The following is a 21,077-nucleotide window of genomic DNA, read 5'->3' as shown; positions in this document are numbered from 1 at the left end:
TGCGTTTCAACTAGGGATGCACGATATTATCGGCACAATATCAGTATCGGCTGATAAAAGCTTAAAAACATGTTCATCGGTATCGGCAGATATGAAAATTTCTGCCGATATGCACAGCCGATAAGGTGCTATTCAGTTAGGATTATTATTATTTTCCATCTGAAATATAAGCTCCTTAAATAAAATGTAGCACTTCATTTATTTGCACTGCAGAGCTCTGTGTCTGTCACCAGGTTGTTACAGTAGCTCTAAAATAATCAAATGCAACTTGGTTATGTTTAAAAATGCATTGTACATTTAAAGTTCGAAAGAAATTATTTTTCTGTATTTCAATACTGAATGTCTTGAGTTTGAAAAAATAACAACTACAGGCATGTAGTTGGCGCTATAACTACCGCTTTTGGTAGATTTCCACCAAAGTAGAGTTGAGCTGATCATCTGGTGTATTGACGAATACTAAGTAAAGAAGTGGTGCAACAGATGCACATTTTGTTGAAAGAAAGTCAAAAGATTCAGCAGATTGAGCAGCACAAGCACAACATGGTAGTCCGTAACGATCTCAACAACGGTACTGTTGTCCTGTTGTTTGCGCTTGAGGTCAGTGTTTCCACTGAATACGCCAACTTACTGTTTACACGCCAACAGTGTCAGGTCAGCTAAAACGCCATTTCTGTGTGAGCGCGAGGCCAAAACACGACAGTACTTTACGTTGTCGTGTTAACAGCCCCATACTTTCAGTATTTCTCTAGAAATGAAAGTAAAGATATGAGCATTTTCAGAAACAAGCACATTATTAACTTTTCAGAAGCTCGACCAGGCACACTTTTGCATAGAACTAGGAAATTGGTTTGAATATTAATGTCATGTACTGCTTTTTAATAAAAAATTACTTTGTTGCTTCACATATGGCCTAGTGCCCCCCTGTAGTTTTCCGTTTATAGGTTGCAGCAGTGTCTTCCTGCTTCCTGTTGCTAAGATGGAAAATAATGCAGGAAATAACTGCACTTTTGAATTTCACATTGCACTTAAAAAAACTGCCAAATGGCTCAATTGACAAGTCTAAGATAATATGTGCTGTGTGTTAAGTGGATTGAAAATACCACTGAAGTACTTTGAAATCAAGCTAACTTCAACGCTGTGCATTGAGAGATGTTAGTGTCACAAATGCAGGAAGCAAAATAATGAAATTTTTAAGTGCAATCAATTTTGACCAGCTTTTGTTGTTGATATTCAACAAGTAATCAGGTTTAAAACAGTTTTTTGACAGCACTTCAAAGCTTAGTACCACAAAAGATACAGCTCCCTTTTATGCACTACTCTAAGTGACATCAGCAAAAAGTAGCAAAATTGTGACATGTCTGCTTTAAGAATCCTGCTGATTCCTTCATCATCAGCTGTCTCGATATAGTCATCTGGACGTCATCCAACAGTTTTAGCTACACCATCAAGTTTTCACTTTAAAGTAAACTTTTAATGGTGATAATTCATCACTTTCAAGTAGTTTCTTCAGTGTAAAAATCAGATCTGAGTATCCTTAAAATAGCTTCCATCAGAGCTCCAGTTACAGAGAGACCCACCACACTCTTGACCGCATTACTTTACCATCTCTTTCTTTCCTTCCTGCTTATTAAATCCTTACTGTACCATCCCCAGTCTCCATCTCCCTTTCTTTAACCTTCTCGCCCCATCAGCCAGTGCTCATATCTCATCTACCCCCTCTCTTTCCCTCTTTCACTTCTGCAGTCCTGCTGCTATCTTTACGACCCTCTCACTAATGCACTGCTCAATTAGCCTTCGATGAGGTTTCCACTAAAGGCTGGGTAAATAGGTAATTACATGTTGTCATCCCCCACCCCCACCTCCTGCTAATCCACTCAACTTCACTCTCCACTCCTCTGCCTCTGCCTCTCTCTTCATAGTGTGGACGGCTGCCAGAGATGGTCCAATAGTGGCCCAGCATGCGCCTGTTAGTCACAGCTGGCTTAACCCTTCGATTGGCCACGTTTAGCACTCTGCTTAGTGCACACTTTCTCATCGCTGTGATTTGGGGCACTTCATCATCGGAATGGTAGAAAACTGGAACCGCCCACTGGCTGAAAGCTGATGAAAGCCTGCCAGCTAATAGAGTCATTAACAGATCCAGGTGATTTGAACACTTCAGCTTCTCTGTCAGAGAAATGTCACTCAGAGAGGTGAGATGAATGGTGGCAAGTGGAAAGCTGTAGAGAGAGGGATTTGCACTTTTTGTGGGGCTGACAATTGGAGAGTTGAGTCACTGGGGCTTTCGACTCTGACGGCCATTGATGCGATCAAATTGACTGCCCCGAGGCAACAGTGCACAAGCTCTTTTTGAAGCTGGTAGAACATACTACTTTACATTTTTACTTCTGGGGGCTGAGAAAGAAAACATTTATTTATCATCTGCTGATATAAAAGGAAGGAAATGCGTTGTCTTGGGGATGTCCTCATCTGTTACACCAAGAAAAACATTTGCTGTCGTTTTTACATCATCCATCGAGGCAGACGAACAGATTCTGCCTCTGTCAAGGTTTGCACATTAGTCAAAAGTGTCTTAACAATGAGGATTTTCATTTTTCATGTGTCGGGACCACATTGCTTTCATGCAAGGAGCTGCTGAAAAGGACAGGACTTCTTCTTGGGGGAGATCAACTAAAAAGCTTTTACTCAAACATTAATGAAAAGGAGGGAACAAAAGAAAAGCCATGCCTGCAAAGTGAAGTCTGAAATCAAACTTAGAAAATGTATGGAGGGTGGAAATGGAAGCTGAACTCACAATCTCCAAAGTGAAGCAGCTGTAGGATTCTTATTTTGGGCACAAGGGAAGTAATAACTCCCCAAAATAGGATATTTGATTGGCATTTCAGTCCGTTTTTGTGAGAAGCAAGATATTGGTTTGGCCACAGCTCACACAGGCGAGAAGTGTGGAAATACAAAAAAGAAATAATAGCTGGTTTGGGCCTTTGGAGATAGGAAGAAAGACAGCGAAAACAGAAAGTGAGAGAAATAGGTTGGCAAGGAGAGAAGAGGAAGAAAAAAGGAAGAGTGGGGGCGGGGGAGGCTGGAGGAAGCAATAAATGAAGGTGGAAAGGAAGGGACGGCAGAGGACAGAGTGTTTGGGAACCAGAGGAAGTGATAAGTTGAGTACAGCCAGACAGCCTAAATCCTCATCTCAATCAATCACATTTTCCCTTCCTCTCCTCTCTCTTTGTCTTATTGATTTCTTGTTTCTGCCAGTGTCCTGAAAGCCCAACTCAAATGACTGCTCAGAGTTTTCGGGGCTCCATCTCTTGGAAAAAAAATCTGCTGTCTGATCATTTGTTCTCAGGGCTTCACACAGTGAGTTACGGGGTCACTGGGGACTAGTTCAGGACATGTAATGTGGAGCCCATTTTGCTTTGTTTGCATGCCAATAGGGATGTGCCAGTACCAGCATGGCATTAGCCTGTAATGACAGTTAGTTTACTAAATTGGGGATGTTCAGACATGGTGGCAGCAGGAAAGATCTGGCAGTTTTGGATGCGCTGACAGTGTTTAACTGTTGCCAGCACTTGAGTGGCCTGTTGGGGTACATTTTCCAACCATTTGAGCTTCTTTTTGTATCTCATCATGGTTTATTATTGATGAAAAAGTTGACAATCTCTATCTTGCATACATGTTGTAAGTGTTGTCTCCACACCTGCTCCTTAAGTAAGAATCAAAGAGACAGAAGGACATGACAGGCAACTTTAGGAAAACCTAAAGCTTGGTTTATGCTTGACACAAGCATGAGCAAGAAGCTTGAGGTCCTCGCTGCTTCATGTAGACGAATGATGTCATTTTGCCAGCCTTGCTTCCTTGCACAGTCCTTCCTTCAAGTGGAAAACTTAGATGTGGCACACCTCCAAGGACTTTTAACTTTCACACAGACACACGGATGAACAGATATAACCATGTGATGAACAGCTCCTGGCAAAAAATTGCAACCAAACTCCATAGAGAAGAGGAACTGACAAAAAAAGCTGAATTTAATTGCTCCTGTGATTTAAATTTTAAGCAGATGTACATAGTTCAGGCTAATTATCAAAACAGGAAAAAAGTTAGAAGTCCGGCAAAAGATATGAATAAAAACATTTTACAAAGATAGTTTTGTGAAATAATGAAAGTGCCAACTTAAACCACTTACTTACCTCCGAAAACAAATGTGAACAAATCATATTTTGGATCCAGCATTGTAAATTATCTCATGAGTTGAGTGTCAAAGCTGAGAGTGGGGAGTTTATTCCCCTAGTTTTATTCAGGATTGTGTTCAAAACATGTTTACGACTAATGTTTGAGTTTATCAATCCTGCTATCTAGGGGTACACCAATTGAAATTTCAACTCATCCCAATCGCTGATTTGATTAGGAGTCTGACCTGCTAATACAGGTGTTTTTGTCCGCTCAACCCTGGAGTGCACAGCCGGCCAATAGCAAGTGTGACAGGCTGCTGACTTTCTGTCCTCTTTGGCTAGCATTAGCTGTAGCCCCTCCAACAAGTTTCACATTGCAAGCTTTTTTCCAACATACATTTTGAGACAGTTATGTCATTTAAAACAAAACACTGGAGCACAAACATACTTTGATTGTCAACAGAAGATTTTTAACAACTACTCCAAAAAATCTGGTTGCTTTCTGCAAAGATGGCTGAATGTGCAGTCATAAGTTTTTCCACACTTCATCGCGGAGCCAAAAGACAAATAAAAAGCAAAATAAGATTTATATGACACGATAATTTCTTATCACACCAAAATCCCAAACTTTCATCCTCTTACAAACGAAAATCACAACCTTTCTGTCGCAAGTTCTCATAGACAGACTAGTCAAATGCAGTCTGTGAAGTGTGGGAGCTAGTTTTCCAGTGAATGAGATGGCATATAGGTTCATTGTTCAGATTTCAAGGCCACGTCAGTTAAATAACCATGCAAAGGTTAAAAAAAAAAGAAAAGAGGTGGGACCTGGTAAGGACTCACTACATGGATTCCTCCACTTACTGACAGTAATATAAATTAGTGATCTTCAACCCCAATCATGACAAAGTTGTCTCTCAACTCTAAAGATGTTTAGACTGTAAACTGTGACCAGTGAATGTAAATGGAGAAGAAGTAGCACCAGAAAAGCTGAAAGAATTGTCAGACTAAATCCAAAAGGCTGGTAGATCACAGATGCATGAAGCATAAAGCATTAAAAAGGACCTCATTATCCAGCCGACACTCATATTTAATGGAAGGGGTTATTGGAAAATGTCTCCATATGTACAGGGAGGGAGACTCTATAGAAGACTGCGATGTATGTACTGTTTGTGCCTGACACCACCCCCACAGTGTCAGCGTCTGACTAACGTTTGTGAAAACCAAGAAGATGGTTTCCAGGAGTCTTCTCTTTCCTGCCATTGCTTTGCGTCTTCATCACATTTGTCAGTTACAGTATATCTGGCTGCTCTTGAGTGCTAAAAAGAGATGAGTAACCTTATGTAGTCGATTTCAGTCCTTGTCACAGTGCGATGATCATCATTACTGTCCCTCCTTCGATCTCTGACACCAAGTTGTGCTCCTTTAAAGATCAACATCTCTCTAGAAAACACACCCAGGGGTTACTTGTGGAGTCTGTTTGAGAGCAGCGGGGGAGATGGCAGATCACTGGTAATCAGTGTGTGCATGACTCTATGTGTGCACACATGCTCAGTAGTCATATACATCAAACAAACCCTCTCCCTTCAAGCCATCACCAGCTTTGTTTTGTTTGTTGTACCACAAGAGAGACTGCTACATTTTTCTGGCATTTCTGAAAAATCAGATTTCCATACTGCTTGTTATCTATCCACAATGAGCGAGTGTGTTCGCAGATTCTTCTGTGAGTGACACAGCGGCGGCATCTTTGATAGCTGAAATAGATAATCAAAGTGTTGCAGACAAAACAGCCTGAACAGAGACAGAGAAAAGGCAGAAGAATTGAAGGTACAAGCGAGTCCTGTTTGTAGAACACCAATTGGTTTCAGAGCCTTCTTACAAGCCGGTAAAAGGACACAGACAGCAGACATGACTCTTGAGAATTAGTCATGAGGGAGATGCAGTTACTAATTCAACAGGTTGATTGAGGGAGACAAGATTAACCCCTCTTCACTTGTAGAATTATTTTTTTTTAACTTGTGGAAAGAATAAAAAAAAAACTGCCTTCTGGTTTTCAATCATACATGACTCATTAAATCACTCAAACAGATTGACAGCTGAACCTTTTGGTTAAATGGTTTTACCGGTAGTTTTGGTGCATGTAGACAATTTAGCTTTAAAGCATGGTTATTGATTTCAGTAGTATATTTATAATAAGTTCATCCAAGCTCCTTTTGTGGATTTTCTGTAATGCCCAACATTGTCCTCTGCCTGTACTGATTCAGCGACGGTACGTCCCATTTCCCACCTTTATAAATTGCCATCGTTCCTGTATGATAAACTGCTGCTCATCAACTGTCAGCTCCAACTGCCTTTAACCAATGAGATACAACCAGTATAGAAACTTGTGTTGAAGTAGAGGCACTCTGACACATGTATGTAGTGCTAATGGTGGTGTAGGTCACTTAGATGCAGCGACCACATCAATACAGAAGTGTTAATTTAGTGTGTTGAGCAAATCCAATTGAATTCCCATGAGAGTTCAGCAAGATCCCACTGGGTTAAAATCTTGGAAAAGAGGGAAAGTCACACTAAAACCAGGCTATAAGCTGCATTCCCGTAGTCTGTGGTTAATTTACTGTTCAGATGGATATTATTTCAGGTGTTTTTTCCACTTTTCTGTGAGGTTTATGAATATGTTTTACCTAAAAACAAGAATAAAATCAGTCTTCATGGATTATCATGGTGGCATATTGTATTAACCCCATTAAAAAATCCTCCTGTTTTTATGACATAACTATCTAAACATAAAAATCTAAACTCAGATTTTTTTAATTTGCCTGTTTTTTATTAGGGATAGACCGATAATCAGCCCTGCTGATTATCAGGGCCGATATTTGGCATTTTGAGGCATATCGTCCTTTTTTTTTTAATCATACGGCCGATAAGAAACAAATTTATAACTGCGTTGTTGCAGCTCTGATACAGCTGCTCCACTGTCTCCACTTTTATTGCAGTTACATTGAAACTTTGGAAAACTTTATTTACTGTAGAAAACTTTAGCTATTTATTTTTTTAAGTTATAATTTAACTTTGTATTTGGAGTTTGTATTGTCCAAAATTTTGACACCAATATTTGTACTTTGACTGTAAATTAATATCTGCAAATATTGGTTAATCGGTCCTACCTGACTACAAACAATCAGTATCGGTATTGCCCCCCAAAAAATCCATATTGGTCTTTCTCTATTTTTTATGAGATACTGTCTCTTTTAAACAGGAATCTAAAAAGTAAGGGAATTCTTGAAAATCTTTAAGTGTCACCTCAATGAAGCAACACAAAACATGTAACTTTTAAGTAAAACACATTAAAAAGCCTACCTTACCTGTATTGACCCCGCACCTCTGATTAGCGACAAAAACATGCAGCAACGAATCATGCAGCACAGCATCATGGGAAATCGTGTTTTTACGAGATAGTATCGTGTAAAAACAGGGAATTCTAAAATAAATGAATTTCTGTTTCAATGAAATAGTTATGTCGCTTATACAGGAAGGGTTTTTTTTTTTTCTTCAAGTGAATGGAATACTCCACCATAGATTATAGATATATCATTTGTTTTCAACATATTTATCATTTGAAGTATATATCTCTATTATAAGAAATACGGTTTTTACTTTATCAGTAGTTTTTTATTTTGAAATTGTCTGGATGGTTTGCGCTGGTACTCCCCTGTTCAACTTGACTCATGAGTGTCTGAGGCAGAGTAGGAAGGCACTTCCTGTGGATACTTTACTCTGTATTGACTCCTTTTCATTTCTGGATTGCTGCAGGAAATTCATTCAAACGTGTTAATATGTTTACCAGATAATCTGGCTGTTTCAGATTTATTTTAAACAAGAAAACACTCTTTCTTGACAAGTTTACACCAAAAGATTGACTCAGTGAAACTTTCCATTTCACTCTAAGACTGTCAGTGCGATTGACAACCATCACCAGCCAGAGCAAACAAACCATAAAGGCAGCCATACCCAGAGCTTTTGAAGCAAGAATAAAGTTCGATATGAAGGTACCAGAAAGCAGCAAAGTCGTTACCAAGGTCTTTGCTTCATTGAAAAACGTTTTAACAATGTGGATTTTCATCTCCCATTTGCCTTGACCGCATTTCTTTGATGCAAGTAGCTTCCAGAGGAAAAGATTTCTTTAGAGAGGCCCGACTACAGAAAATCTGTTCAAATATCAAGGTAAAGCACCAAAAGTAATGTGGGCGTTAAAGCTACCTGAGGCCTTCGTACCAGCATTGCAGCAGGTTGACTCAAAATACTTTTCATGACTCAAGCTTAGATCTGTGCTCGGTTTAAAATGAAGGGATACACAAAATGTGTAATTTTCCACTCAGCACATCTTGTTTTTGGTTAAATGGCCGTGATGCAACAAATTTAAATTGTCCCTCCATTGACATTTCTGTCAGTCTGCCACTGCTTCAACGGGGCAAATAGAATAAGTTAATTACTATGTCTAATTACATTTGGTGCCCCAGCTTTGGGAATATCAAATCACATTAGGAGACTCAGTGTTCTTCTTCCATGGCACACGGTTTGCCTGAAGCAACGCTTTTTAGGATCTGTCTTTTGTCTCTGTCTCTATCTTTTTTTTTTTTTTTACATCCCTTCCAGCTGTACTATGCTCTCGCTTTGTAGTCTACATCCTCCCTCCCTCTGTCATCATCCACCCACACTCTCGTTTTCTTTCCATTTTTGGATTTCATTCTCTTTTTAAATGATGTCTTTTTCACCTCCACTCACCAATTTGTGGTGGAATTTCATCAATTAATGAAAAAAAAGTCATGAATGAAAAGATAAAATCAGACCACCTGCTTTAGTCAGGTTTACTTCTTGTGTAATTGCTCTAACGTTTGACAACAAATTGAAATAGGTGAGCAGGACCCTGGACTTTGATCAGAAGTTTAAAAAACATGTGAACAAACAGGTGTTGTAGGATAAATTTGGCCATGATATGGCTGTGATCATTGAATGAACTTCTCTGAAGTTTGACGATGAGAGCATTATCCAGAACACTTAGAGCTACCAGTATCTTCATTTCTGTTTATACTGTAGAAACAAAAAGGATCTATTGTTGGAATTAATATGTTCAGAAAATTTCACATTTTTCTGTTTCCTCCAGTGTTGCCCTAGCTGAATGTGCAGCGACTGCCAGATAAAGTCAAAAGTCTTTCCTCCAGACATGAACAAAGCCTTTTTGATTTAACTTTTTCTTGTTTTAGTGATGCAGATGTATTACTTTTTTGCTTTTTGTGGCCTGTTGATAAAAGAAGCAAGGTGCCAGATTTCAAAACAACAACAACATAAAAATCTGAAATTAAAGTCAGCAGTCAACAAGTCTCCCTGACATCACCCTTTGGTGCCTGAGGAGATGAGAAGAGGTCCAAGATGACAGTTACCATATTGTAAATTCTGACTCCAACCAGTTTCCCTTGAATCTAGAAAACAGCTAAGTGTGTCAAAATACACCTAACTTTCCCTCATGATTACGGATGGGTACCAAGTTGTGTACTTTTGTAGGCACCGACCAAATTCTGTCAAAAGTACTGGGTACCGATTCATGTAAAATTAAAAGGTACCATGTTTAGGTACCAAAACCCATCATTGTGACTGTGAGGGACTGGAAGAGTAGGCAATTTCCATGCTGGACATGAACCTAGCATTGCAAGTTTAATATATATTGAAGAAAAAATGTGTTAAATTAAAGAAATTAGAGGTTTAATTATTATAAAATGTTATTAAATTTATATTTTTTACCACACAAACACAAAAAAGTGCTGGAAAATGGTACCATTGAGTACTGATACCAATTGCCAGGTAATGGGCATCGGTACCGTATCATTTCAAATGTGAAAGGTACCCATCCTTACTCATGATATCATCCAAATTGTGTAAGTTTTCAAAAAATTGCCTGCACAGTTTTCAAGAACTAAGAGATGGAGTAAGGAGGCCTAAACTGAATTTTGCACCAGGCTGTTCACATTTTTAGTTCTGCTTACAACAGGCCTATAATGCTGACTTTATTGGGGGTCATTGACTTAAAGAGGCAGCCTTAAATATCTTTAATTACAAATCTATTTGTAGCCTGGAGTTTTAACTCAGCTGAATGAGGGTTTATGAAAATGATTTCATACTATATGGAGTAGATGTAATGATGTGAAATATGTCTTCATGAAGGAGACTATAATGGCAGAAAGTACTTCAAATTTGTAAATACAACATTACCTAATTTGTTGAACATTTTTTATTACAGAACTTTATAAGGAGCTAAAAAGAAAGTTTGTGACTGAAAGTTCAAGAAGTTTGCTTTGATCTTATCTTCTAACTTTCAATCCCTCTCCTTTCTTCCTCTTCCTCTGATCTCTCCTCCTCCTCATGCCTCTGTCTGTCTGTCTGTCCTGTGAAGAACCGTAAGCCCGTATGTCACTGTGTGAGTCAGTCTTTGTTCTGTCAGAAGCTATCTTACAGATAAGTGTGACTGATGGCTGCGGGCTTGGGCAGACACACACAGTGTATAATTGAGTGATAGGGACTAATGTAAGTGAATGGCTCAGAGCCTACTACCATCCTTAGCGGCGACACAAGCTCAGGCTCCCAGGGAGGCTTTCTGTTAGGCCCTCGGTAATACCAGCAACAGCAGCGAGCCAGATTACAATCTGGAGACTACCTGGCTCTGCTTGTGTGTGTCCGTGTGTCTGTCTGTCTGTGTACAGCCCACGTAATATCCTTTGTCTACTTTCCACCTGTCCTTCTTTCCCTTTCTGTTTCACAGCTCTGTTTCATTTGTCCTCACTCCATACACCTTTTCCTCATCCATCTCTTTTTTTCTCCATTCTCTTCATCCATCTTCCCCCTACATCCCTCCTTCTCTCTTCCCCAGTTATCTTAGCTCTTTAATTAACGTGACATGCTGTGAAGTGAGATACTAAATAATGCAGGATTTTCCAATGACATTGAATCAGCCTGAGTGATTAGTGGCCACACACACACACACTAAGAGACAAACTCACACACACACACTGAGCACATATTGCCTCGCACAGTTTTGTTTTTCTAATCAGTGATCTACCCTTTAATACTCCTTGTATCCATTGTGAAGCTACAATGATGCTTAATTAGATAAATATGCAGGAGACTGCCCTTTTCAAAGTTAAGTGTTTCACCAGTCTGAATCTAGTTGGAATAAATAAAAGATCAGGTGGCTGTAATAGAGTTAAAAAACAAGATTTGTTTCCGAAAAAATATTTAAAAGATACAGAAAATGTGAGTTAATAGTCTTTAAATACTTCAACTGAGCTCTAAAGTCCAAAACTTAATAAATAGATTAATAAGAAGTGAGTCCTCTGGGTTGTTCCAGGATGCACAAGGCGCCCAAACATCCTCCCGTTTTTTACTGTCTTCCCAAGCTCCTATATCTGCTGTGGTAGTGTAAATCACAGAGCAGAGGACTTAATTTGTGCAGGCAGAGATGTAGGTTATCCCAAAGCAATTGTTTCAGACCAAACCAAGTGGAAAATCCAGTGTGGGTTTAGTTGTTTTGCTGCCTTGGCTGCAGGGATGCTTAGAGCTCTGGGTTCCAGCGTTCTTCTCCCACCCCCACCCCCTTGTCTTTTTTTTTTTTAATCAGATGGCTTGTTCAGGAGTGGAGGGGATTAAGACTGCTGCTGCTGCCACTGCTGATGACTCTGTCCAGTTTTGGAAAGCCCACAAACACATGCATGTCACAGAAACTCGGAGCTGCGTGCACGCACATTCACTTATAGATGCACTGATCCACGAGTCATGCAGGGGTCACATCCATACATCAATGCACATGCAGATGCATCAGCTGGCCCGTGAATGCACATATATCCAGTGAAGGATACCTTCTATCCAAGCAAGCACAATCATTGTTCATTCAGATCCCCAGCTCTAGCTTCCTCTCTTGTGCTGCCGCTCAATCTCTGCGCAGCTCGCTCAGCACTGTCAGGTTCTGGACGGCAGCAGGGATCTGCCATGTCTCATTGTGTCATGTGATTATAGCCGTGAGATTTCTGACACACAGGCTGACTGACGCCTGCCTCTCATAATGCCAGACACTAACACCAGGCTCTGCAGATGGCAGACGGACGGACAAGGCAGAGGGACAGAGAGAGGGAATGAGGGAGGGTGAAAGGGCAGAATTGAATGATTGATGAAGAAAATGGGTAAAGGAGAAGATGAATGGATAGAAAGGCAAAGTGGAGTTGAAAGAAGAATGATTGTAATAATTCAGGAAGGGAAAAAAGAGTGAGGGTTAAAAGTTTAAAGGAAAGAAGAAAATATATACCATCATGCATTGCGGTTTTAACAGAAGAAATGGCTGATTACATGATTACTGATAACAAGAGATGCACTGATACAACTGTTCTGGCTTTAATACCAATACTGATACCGATACCTGGGCTTTAGGCATCAACCAATACCAATCTGATACCAGTGTTTAATGTTTTATGTAAAAGGCAAAAAATGAGTATATGGAATTACTGTAGTTAATATTTTTTTTATAGTATAAAATAATTAAATGTTTACTAGCAGTTTGGTAAATAACCTGCTTCCTCCGTAGACTGGTAATTCAGAGAAAAACAAAGAAAGTGCATCAGAAGTTCCAAATCCAAAAATCCAAGAGTGCCAGTAAAAAAGAAAAGGGGGAAAGCTGCTTACGTAGATAGGTAACCATGGATCTGCCCCTTCCCCACCTGTACCGATCCAGCTTTGAGGGGCACTGATACACCGATACCCGATACGTGGATTGGTATCGGTGCATCCCTACTGATAACACAAAACAACATTAAAAACTGTCAGAGAATAACATTTAGCTCTCTGTTTAACTTTTGGACAACGGCAGGGGTGGCCAACCAGTCAGAGACCAAGAGCCACAAAAACTACCGTGGTACTACAAAGAGCCACACCACACACACACTTCCTCTCACACATAAACAAAATGACATAGATGAAAATCAATCCACTTCCAAATTTTGAAGCGGCATTTATTGTGTTTGTAAGTGTGTTTCAGTTTGTACTTGGAGCCGTGTCAAAGACAAATTTCTGTTTTTACAGCAGAAAAGACAAAGTGCCATCCATCTATCTAGGTAGATAGCTATGAACACATGTGCAATGTCGAGAAAAGAAACTGAAACTTAAGTATCAACCTCATCACCCAAATATTAATAAATACTGATTACAACATCAATATATCAATAATTTAGATTGATTGGTACACCACTACTCATAATAACAATAATGAATGGATCAAAGAGCCGCACACCGAAAGGCAAAGAGTCGCATGTTGCTTGTGAGTCGTAGGTTGGCCACCCCTTGACAACTTCAAGCAGAGAAACAACACGGACGTTAGCCGCTGAACCGTCTATTGCGGGTGATGCATTCACTAGACCTTGTAATTTTTAAACACAGCATAAGTTGCGGTGTGAATATATGGTTTATTTATTTAAAAAATTACGTGTAACAGATGTTTTATTATATTCGGCTTTTACGGAAAATACGTTAAATATATTAGTTATCACTCTGATAAATATTGTTTTGCAGTGTTTAAGAAAAATTACAACTGTAAATCCCCAGCCGTCCATTAGCGATGTGAGAGTAATTACGTCACTGTCAGCGGCTCAAATGAGTGAGTAGTGTCCACTGCATCTAATTCACTATGTAGTGAGTAGGGAGTAGGGAATAAGTGAATGATTCTGGACACAACCGTTGAGTCGTATGTTGACCCAACATGGCCAGCAGATAACATCAGAGAGTCTCCTCCTCTTTTAATCTCCCATCATCCATCAATCCCCCGCTCCATCCCTCCACCCCTCTCTTAAAACCATTCATTCCTTCCCATCAATCCCAAATCATGCTTCTCTTTTGATGCACATTTGGAAGAAAATCCTTTACTTGAGTGTCTTTTTTATTGCTTTGTAGATCGTCTAATGGGTAAAAATAAATGAGGCTGTTGCTCACTTGCAGGAGAAAGAAATTAACTTCAGAGGGCTGCTGATGTTCAATGTTAAATGTTTGCACTAAGTTCAGAATTCATCAGCTACTTTTGCGAACACACACACACACACCAAAACACACCTCGGGCAGTGAGTGTATGGTCCTAATGAAGCGAGAAGAGAAGAGGCAGCTGCAGAAGTGGAGTGTAAGGCCTGGAGGGAACTCACACACTCCAGGTCCCTGTGTGTGTGTCTGTCTGTGTGTGTGAGGAAAGAAGATGTAATATGTGAAACTCTTAATTTGGAAAATGAGTCTAATGAATGCCTTGTTCTGTTTTTTTCTTTCTCCCTCTGCGCAGGTTGTGAGGGCCTGTTTCTATCGTCCTGTCGTACAGTGAGGCAGTGAGCTCACGGTGGCTACAGCATGCATGTGTCGAAATATCCCATGATGCACTCTGCCAGTCCAGGCCTGCTACTCCTCAGCTTCCTCTTCCTCGCTGATGCCGACTGTGAGTCCTTCGACATGACATGTGTTTCGGATGTTTGTACATGTGAACACGAGCACACACAGGGTTGGAATGACCTGATTTTCTCTTACAATCCGCTCCTGATACCACATTTTGCGTGTGTGTGTGTGCGTGTGTGTGTGTGTGACAGAGAGAGAAAGATAGAGAGACTGTGTGCCTCAGAGTGTACCAGTGTGAGTTGTGTAGCAGGTTTGATATGAGGCCAGCTGTTTTTGTCCATCCCAGTATTACTTGGCATGGATAGACGGACCACATATGGCAAATCAGATAATTTCCCAACTGCTTGTGTGATTGTGCTGAAATTGAGTGTGTGCAAATGTGTGTGTGTGAGTGATCCCTGATTGTGGCTTGTCTGCTGTATTTCTCAGTGAGTGTGCGCATGCAAATTAGTGCTTTGGGTTTCAAATCAGGAGACCAATGCCTCCTTTTATGAGCTTTTGGATGGTCTCTGAATGAAATAAGCTCTGAGTTTAACTTTCTCCTAGCTTATAGATCAGGGATGGCCAGGGTCAGGCCTGGGGGCCAATTGTAGCCTCTCGCTTGCATCTTCCAATATATTAATCATTAATCAAGCAGAAATTAAACATATTCTGAGAAATATGTCCTTTTATATTTTTATTCAAGAGAGGAAACAAAAGCAAAATATATCTAGTAATGTCTCAGAAAACTATATTTGGACTGTGCATCCCACGCAAAGTTTGTGATCCATAAAAACAAGCCTGACAGTAAAATGTGCACACTGGTAGCAAGCTCTGACCTAGGCGTACAAACATTTTGAAGGCATGGGGAACTGGTGGTGCAGACAGTTAAGTGGTAAATTGAAGCCTGCAGATTCATACTAATGTCTCTCCTGCATTTTATCTCACTAACTTTGATTTACTGGCAGATCCACGTCATCATAATTATTTAAACCAACAGTTTTATTTATGCTTAAATCGTGCATGTAGTGAGCCAATTCCAATAAGTCACTTTCATTCTAAAAATATATAAACAAAAAAAAGAAATAGAATAGAAGTCCGCATCATGCATATTTCTTTGGAGCCGTCTCGCCTTCATTGTCCTGGACAGACCTCGCAGGACCCGACACTAATGTAATCACTGATATAGAGTTAAGAATAAGATTAACACAGAAACCATAGAGCCACCAGTTTTCATTCATATATTTCAATATTTGCATTCATCGTCAACTCACCTCCACTTTAGCTACTCGGCAAATCTTCATCAGCTGTATGTTATTAGGCTCATTCGTCCCCATTACTCATCACAGAGCAGACAGAGTTTCCCAACAAAAAATGTGGCCAACAATTAAAGATTTTGTTCCTTGATCAAACCTTTGATTCGATTGTCCTGACTTTTTCTCTCTGAAAATAGAGAAATTAATGTGGGTTCCATAAACATGAAAACATTGCAGATATAATGCATGTGTAATGAAGAACAGTGGATGTTTTGGCCCATAGGACAGGATGGATGCAGCAGTGAAGTTTGTGATCCCCTGCTGCAGTAAACTACTGATATGTCCATTTTATCCATCACTTCATTCACAAACTACTCTTTCTGGGAAGAAAGTTTTGTTTCCACATCTAAACTTTCAATTTTCACTGTGCTCCAGAAATGGAAACCTTTAATGTCCTTATTTGTATGCCTTTTCATTCACCAGTTAAAGCATCGATAATTTACAATGTGTGAGGAAATTAGTCTGATTAGTTGTCATTGTTAAGTTTAAAGACTTTCACCAAAAGGCTGATTTATATACCTCAATATTCAAGAGGTGCTTTGCATCGACCATAGGTGTGTCAGGGGCATAATTTGCTCACTTTTCCAAGTGGATCCAAATTTATAAATGGAACATTAGGTGCAGTATAAACAGTTTAATGAATCTGAATTATCTTATGCGCCATTTCCGGGCTTTTGGCCCACGTACAGTTTTAGTGAGGTATATGTGTTCTCTTATAAATAGGGCTCCTGGACATTCTGCAGAAACTCCACAACTCTTAAAGCTGATTTGTTTAAATCAGTTTGTTTATCATAATGTAAAAAAGTACTTTATGAACTTTGAAAGTTCAAAAAACACTTAAGAGGACACCAGACTCTGTTATGATAAGTATTGTTCAGAATGCAGGATAAAAAGCATTTGAGGCTGAAAATGTTGTTTGTGGTCAGAAAAATATTTTGGAAAAACTATCAGGATAAAATCCAGATTCTGACCCTGCGATAAAAAACCCTGACATATTTTTCCCATATCGCCCCTTAATGGACAATATTTTTCTTTAGAAGGAGCAGTTTGCTGATGTTATGCATCACATAACACTACTGAAATCTGAACCACTTATCATCTGGTATTAAGAGAGACAGGGACAGTGTTTGATTTTACAAGTCTGTAATGATGGTACAAGTTTGTTTGATGACATTAAGTGACAGATTTTCTTTACACGTAATGAAATTGTTCACAAATAGAGCATTCACGTGTTGCTTTTAGGGTGAATAAACATGTCTAAGAGCTGCTGTCTCTTGGTCATTTTCACAAAATCAAAATTGGCCCACTTTGAAAAAAAGTTTGGATGCCTCAGACACTAGGATATGATTTTACAGACAAACAGATTTGCTGCAAATCCAAATTGGATCATCACCTGGAGAGAAATTCTTGGCCAATTATGACCTCTTAATTTGTCAGGTAGATGATTATCAGTAGAGCAGCTTTGATTCTCCTCACAGTGTTAATGAAACATCAGATTTGACTTGAGACTCTGTAACAGGAAGAAAGTGTATGAGGACTGAAGGATTAGTCAGACTGAGAGAGAATAATGGGAAGAGAAAGAGGAAGATCTTATTCACGCTCATCATGCAGACTGTTAAACATCTGGGAGTCATCCTTCCAGAGATGGCACTAACAGTGGCATGTAGCGTAATTCTTGAACGGATAATTGTTTTAAAAATGCTTGCTCAGTGCATCTAAATATGTCCCAGCAGCCCGTGTGAAACAGATATTTGTAATTCAGATGAAACATTCAGCAAGAACAATCTGTTGGAGGGAAAATACAGCATAGCGTGAAGCTGCTGGTGGTTTGATGTTAACCATATCATCGTCACCTTCAAACACACATTTACACACTAATGAAAACAGGTTACAATCTTGGGGGCAGCAATTTCTTGCCCTTCAATGTTTATAAAGAACACCATTACACCAAGACTAGTGAAAGCACACACACACGTCCACAAGGTGCTCCTTGTTTCACTTTCAGCCGCGTGCCCTCTGTCCCCTGTGCAAGTCCCAGGGTCAGCCCGTAAAGGCCCAGTCATCCATCAAAACCACCATGCTCCCACTCTCCTTCCGTATTGGTTACAGGGAGCTGCGAGGATGGATGGATCCCTTCTTTATCTACTTTGTCTATACGTTTCTCTTCTCCTGCCCTGGACTCAGTACCTCTGACTTTCTGTGCTGCTCTTTTCCTCTTGCTCTCTGCCTCTTCTCGGCACATCTATGTAATCTGGCGAGAAGGGAGGGACAGAGGGCTGGAGGGGGGGAAAGAAGGAAGAGCCGTTCTTCTCTCTTTTTATCTCATTGTGTATGACATACAATGCCTCTTTTAATATCAACAGTGGGGACTCAGAGATTCAAATGTTGAGAATTCAAACAGAAGCTGCCGGGGCACTGACATCTTTGGTGCTCATCTCGTGTCTGCGTGTTTTGAAATGTTAAATGCGCTCCAAAGTATTGCTTTCAGTCCAGCTAGCTTTACTCAAAACTGAGTCTAGCTCATTTGAAGCATATTAACTTGAAATAAAACTTCAGATACACACATGCTTCTACACATGTAATACTCATGTTCACAGTTGTGCACTAAGGGTATTAAGATGCAATCAGATGGAACACTATCCCATGTGAACGGCTGGAAATCTTGCATGACACTGCACCATATGTGCATCCTGCACACAAGAGCTGGTGCAACAATAAAAGCACTAAACTCTGCGTGCTTAGATACATATTTTTTCAAACATCTCCCTCTTTATTCCCTTTTACCCTCGGCTTCTCCCTATCTCCCTATCCACCATTTTTGTTTCTGAGTATTTGTGTGCGCGTGCGTGCGTATGACATCTATCTGGTGGATTAAGAGTAATGCCCTGATCCTGTCGCAAACTAGGCCATTGCTCCATGTACGCAGTGAGATGCCCCTGTGTGGGAAACCACATCCCTCCCGCATGTCATTCAGGGCAACTGGGGGAAACAATGCAACAACAGGCTTCTTTTCTGCTGACCCTCATTTGCCCCAAAAACAACAAGCTGTCGTCCTCCACCCTCGCAGCCCACATGTAGCAATGAAAATTCCTGCTGAAACAAAACTTCTGTGTGTGCAACACCACAAAACGGCACCGTCGAGTTGCAGCCAGGTGCTTCAGTAAGCAGACTGTAGGTTTTGAAAGCAAGCAGGAGTAGTGGGGGATTCTGCCGAGGGAGGTGCTCGGTAACGTGAAACTCCTTACCCTCAGTTTGCATCACATCATTTATGTAGTATAAACCCCTTTTTGTTCATCTTTTCCCTGTAGAGCTAATGTAAAAGAAAACTGAAACCAGTCCAGTTACAGAAACATGACATTTCCATACATGACATTTCAAGTACACAGAACTTGCTCATGTGACTGATTAACCTGTCAACATTTGGCAATATTTTGAGCGCTCACATGGCCTTGAGGTTGGCCGGAATCCAAAAGGTCATTGTGTCATTTTCACACAATGACAGCAACGTTATATGTGCTAACTTTGGAGCCCAGGAGCGAGAGATTGAACACTGAGCGCTTTGACAGGAGACTTCTCTAGTTACCTGCAAGTATTTCATTCGGCTCTCCCTCGGGTCAGCTGTTGGAGCTCCCATGAAATGTTGACAAGTTCCACACCTGCACGCAAAAACAACAGACAAAATATTTTCCTCTTTTTGAATAGGATGTGATGAATTTACCTGGGCATGTTACCATTATTTTTAAGTTTTCATTATAAAGCATAAACAGAGAAAATACAGCAAAAACTAGAAAAGCACTCAGAGAGCGCAGACCTCCGCCAAGCATATTGTGATTCTCACGCAACACTTTGGTCCTACTTTAATGTTATACTCCCTTTCAGCAGACTGACTGCTACAATATGGTGTAAGTTGCAGGTGTGCTGATAATTTGTTACCTGAAAGTGTTGAAATATGATGACCCAGTACATATTTCATATTCCAGATCTTAGTATCCAGAATATTGGCAGGATCTGGATCTTACGCTTGCGTCTGTCAGGAATTATCGTGACCTTGTCTTGTATTGTTTTACAAAGCAATCTGACCATTCATCGTGAAGTTAAATACACATATAGGGAAAACGGCCCTATCTCACGTCGATAAAGAATCTAAAAAAAGTCCTGGATCTAGACAGTGACAGATATCACCTCCCAAATTTAATCACTTCTTCCTTATCTCATTTTAAAGATTTCCTGAAAATTTAATCCAGATACGTTCGTTAATTTTGAGTTAGGTTCTTCACAGGCAAAGAAACAAACAGATGAACAAACTCTTCCAAAAACATTACCTTCTTGGTAGAGGTAATAAGTATCTAACATGAGCTAGGGTATTATATTATTATCAATAATAAAATTATCAATAATAAAATTACGAGTATTAGTTATCAAACAGTTTTTTTATGTATGTAAAAAGTGTAGGCAGAATGTGTATTAGTTATTGAAAGAGTTATTGTAAATTTAATAATACTGAATGTATTACAGAGTTGTATCAATAAGAGCTAGCTCTTTGGTTCAAATATGTAACAAGGCTTTAGTTTGGTCCTTATGTAACAAAGATTTATGTGTTTAGATATAGAAGTAAGGCTTATGTCTACATAGGTATGTTGATAGTTGCCTGTTTTATATCCATATGTATGCAAGCACGAGTAGTACTTAGGGCAGAGGAGATTAGATAGCAATGAGTATCCAGTTTCGTGCAAGCTTCTTGCCTCCTTGTTGCTGATGGATGAGGAACAGTCAGCAGATGAAGAGGCTGGGTCACAAAGGTTAAAAGGTTTCAGCCCCAGGGATTAGTTAAGGGTGTGAATCAAGCAGTATTTTTCTTAGACGGATCCTGTCTCTTTCGGTGATTGATTAGTACTGCCTGATTCGCTGAAAGTGCAGCGAAAAGGCAAGAGCCGGGTTAACTTTATTGCCTGTTTGTTCAAAATGCCAATATGTCAACTTCTATCCTGACGGTAAGCCTGACGGAGGCACTGGGTGATTTCTGCTGCGGGCTGGGGAATGATGAGCAAATAACCTGAAAGGGCTGAGGTGTTACTGAGGTCAATATGCTGGTCTCAAGGCATTAGGGAGGATTTCACCGATTTCTTTTTTATAAACGTAACCTTTAGTGACA

At 40.0% G+C, this 21,077-nt stretch overlaps 1 protein-coding gene across 20 annotated transcripts in view; it reads left to right on the top strand.

Moving 5' to 3' along the window:
- The window catches only part of ptprdb (protein tyrosine phosphatase receptor type Db), a 185,919-nt gene that overhangs the window by 91,976 nt on the left and 72,866 nt on the right, over positions 1–21,077 (top strand). For all 20 annotated transcript variants that reach the window (XM_074687509.1, XM_074687490.1, XM_074687481.1 and 17 more), the window contains one exon: positions 14,524–14,673. In XM_074687509.1, coding sequence (XP_074543610.1) covers positions 14,589–14,673 — 85 coding nt within the window. In that variant the 5' untranslated portion in view covers positions 14,524–14,588. The remainder of the gene's footprint in view (positions 1–14,523; positions 14,674–21,077) is intronic.

This window comes from Halichoeres trimaculatus, unplaced genomic scaffold (assembly GCF_033239565.1).
Source record: "Halichoeres trimaculatus isolate MK-OKI-2021-1 unplaced genomic scaffold, fHalTri1.1 fHalTri1_scaffold_2, whole genome shotgun sequence".
Lineage (NCBI taxonomy): Eukaryota > Metazoa > Chordata > Actinopteri > Labriformes > Labridae > Halichoeres > Halichoeres trimaculatus.
The sequence above is the reverse complement of the archived record's forward strand: the minus strand, read 5'-3'. Positions and strand labels throughout refer to the sequence as shown.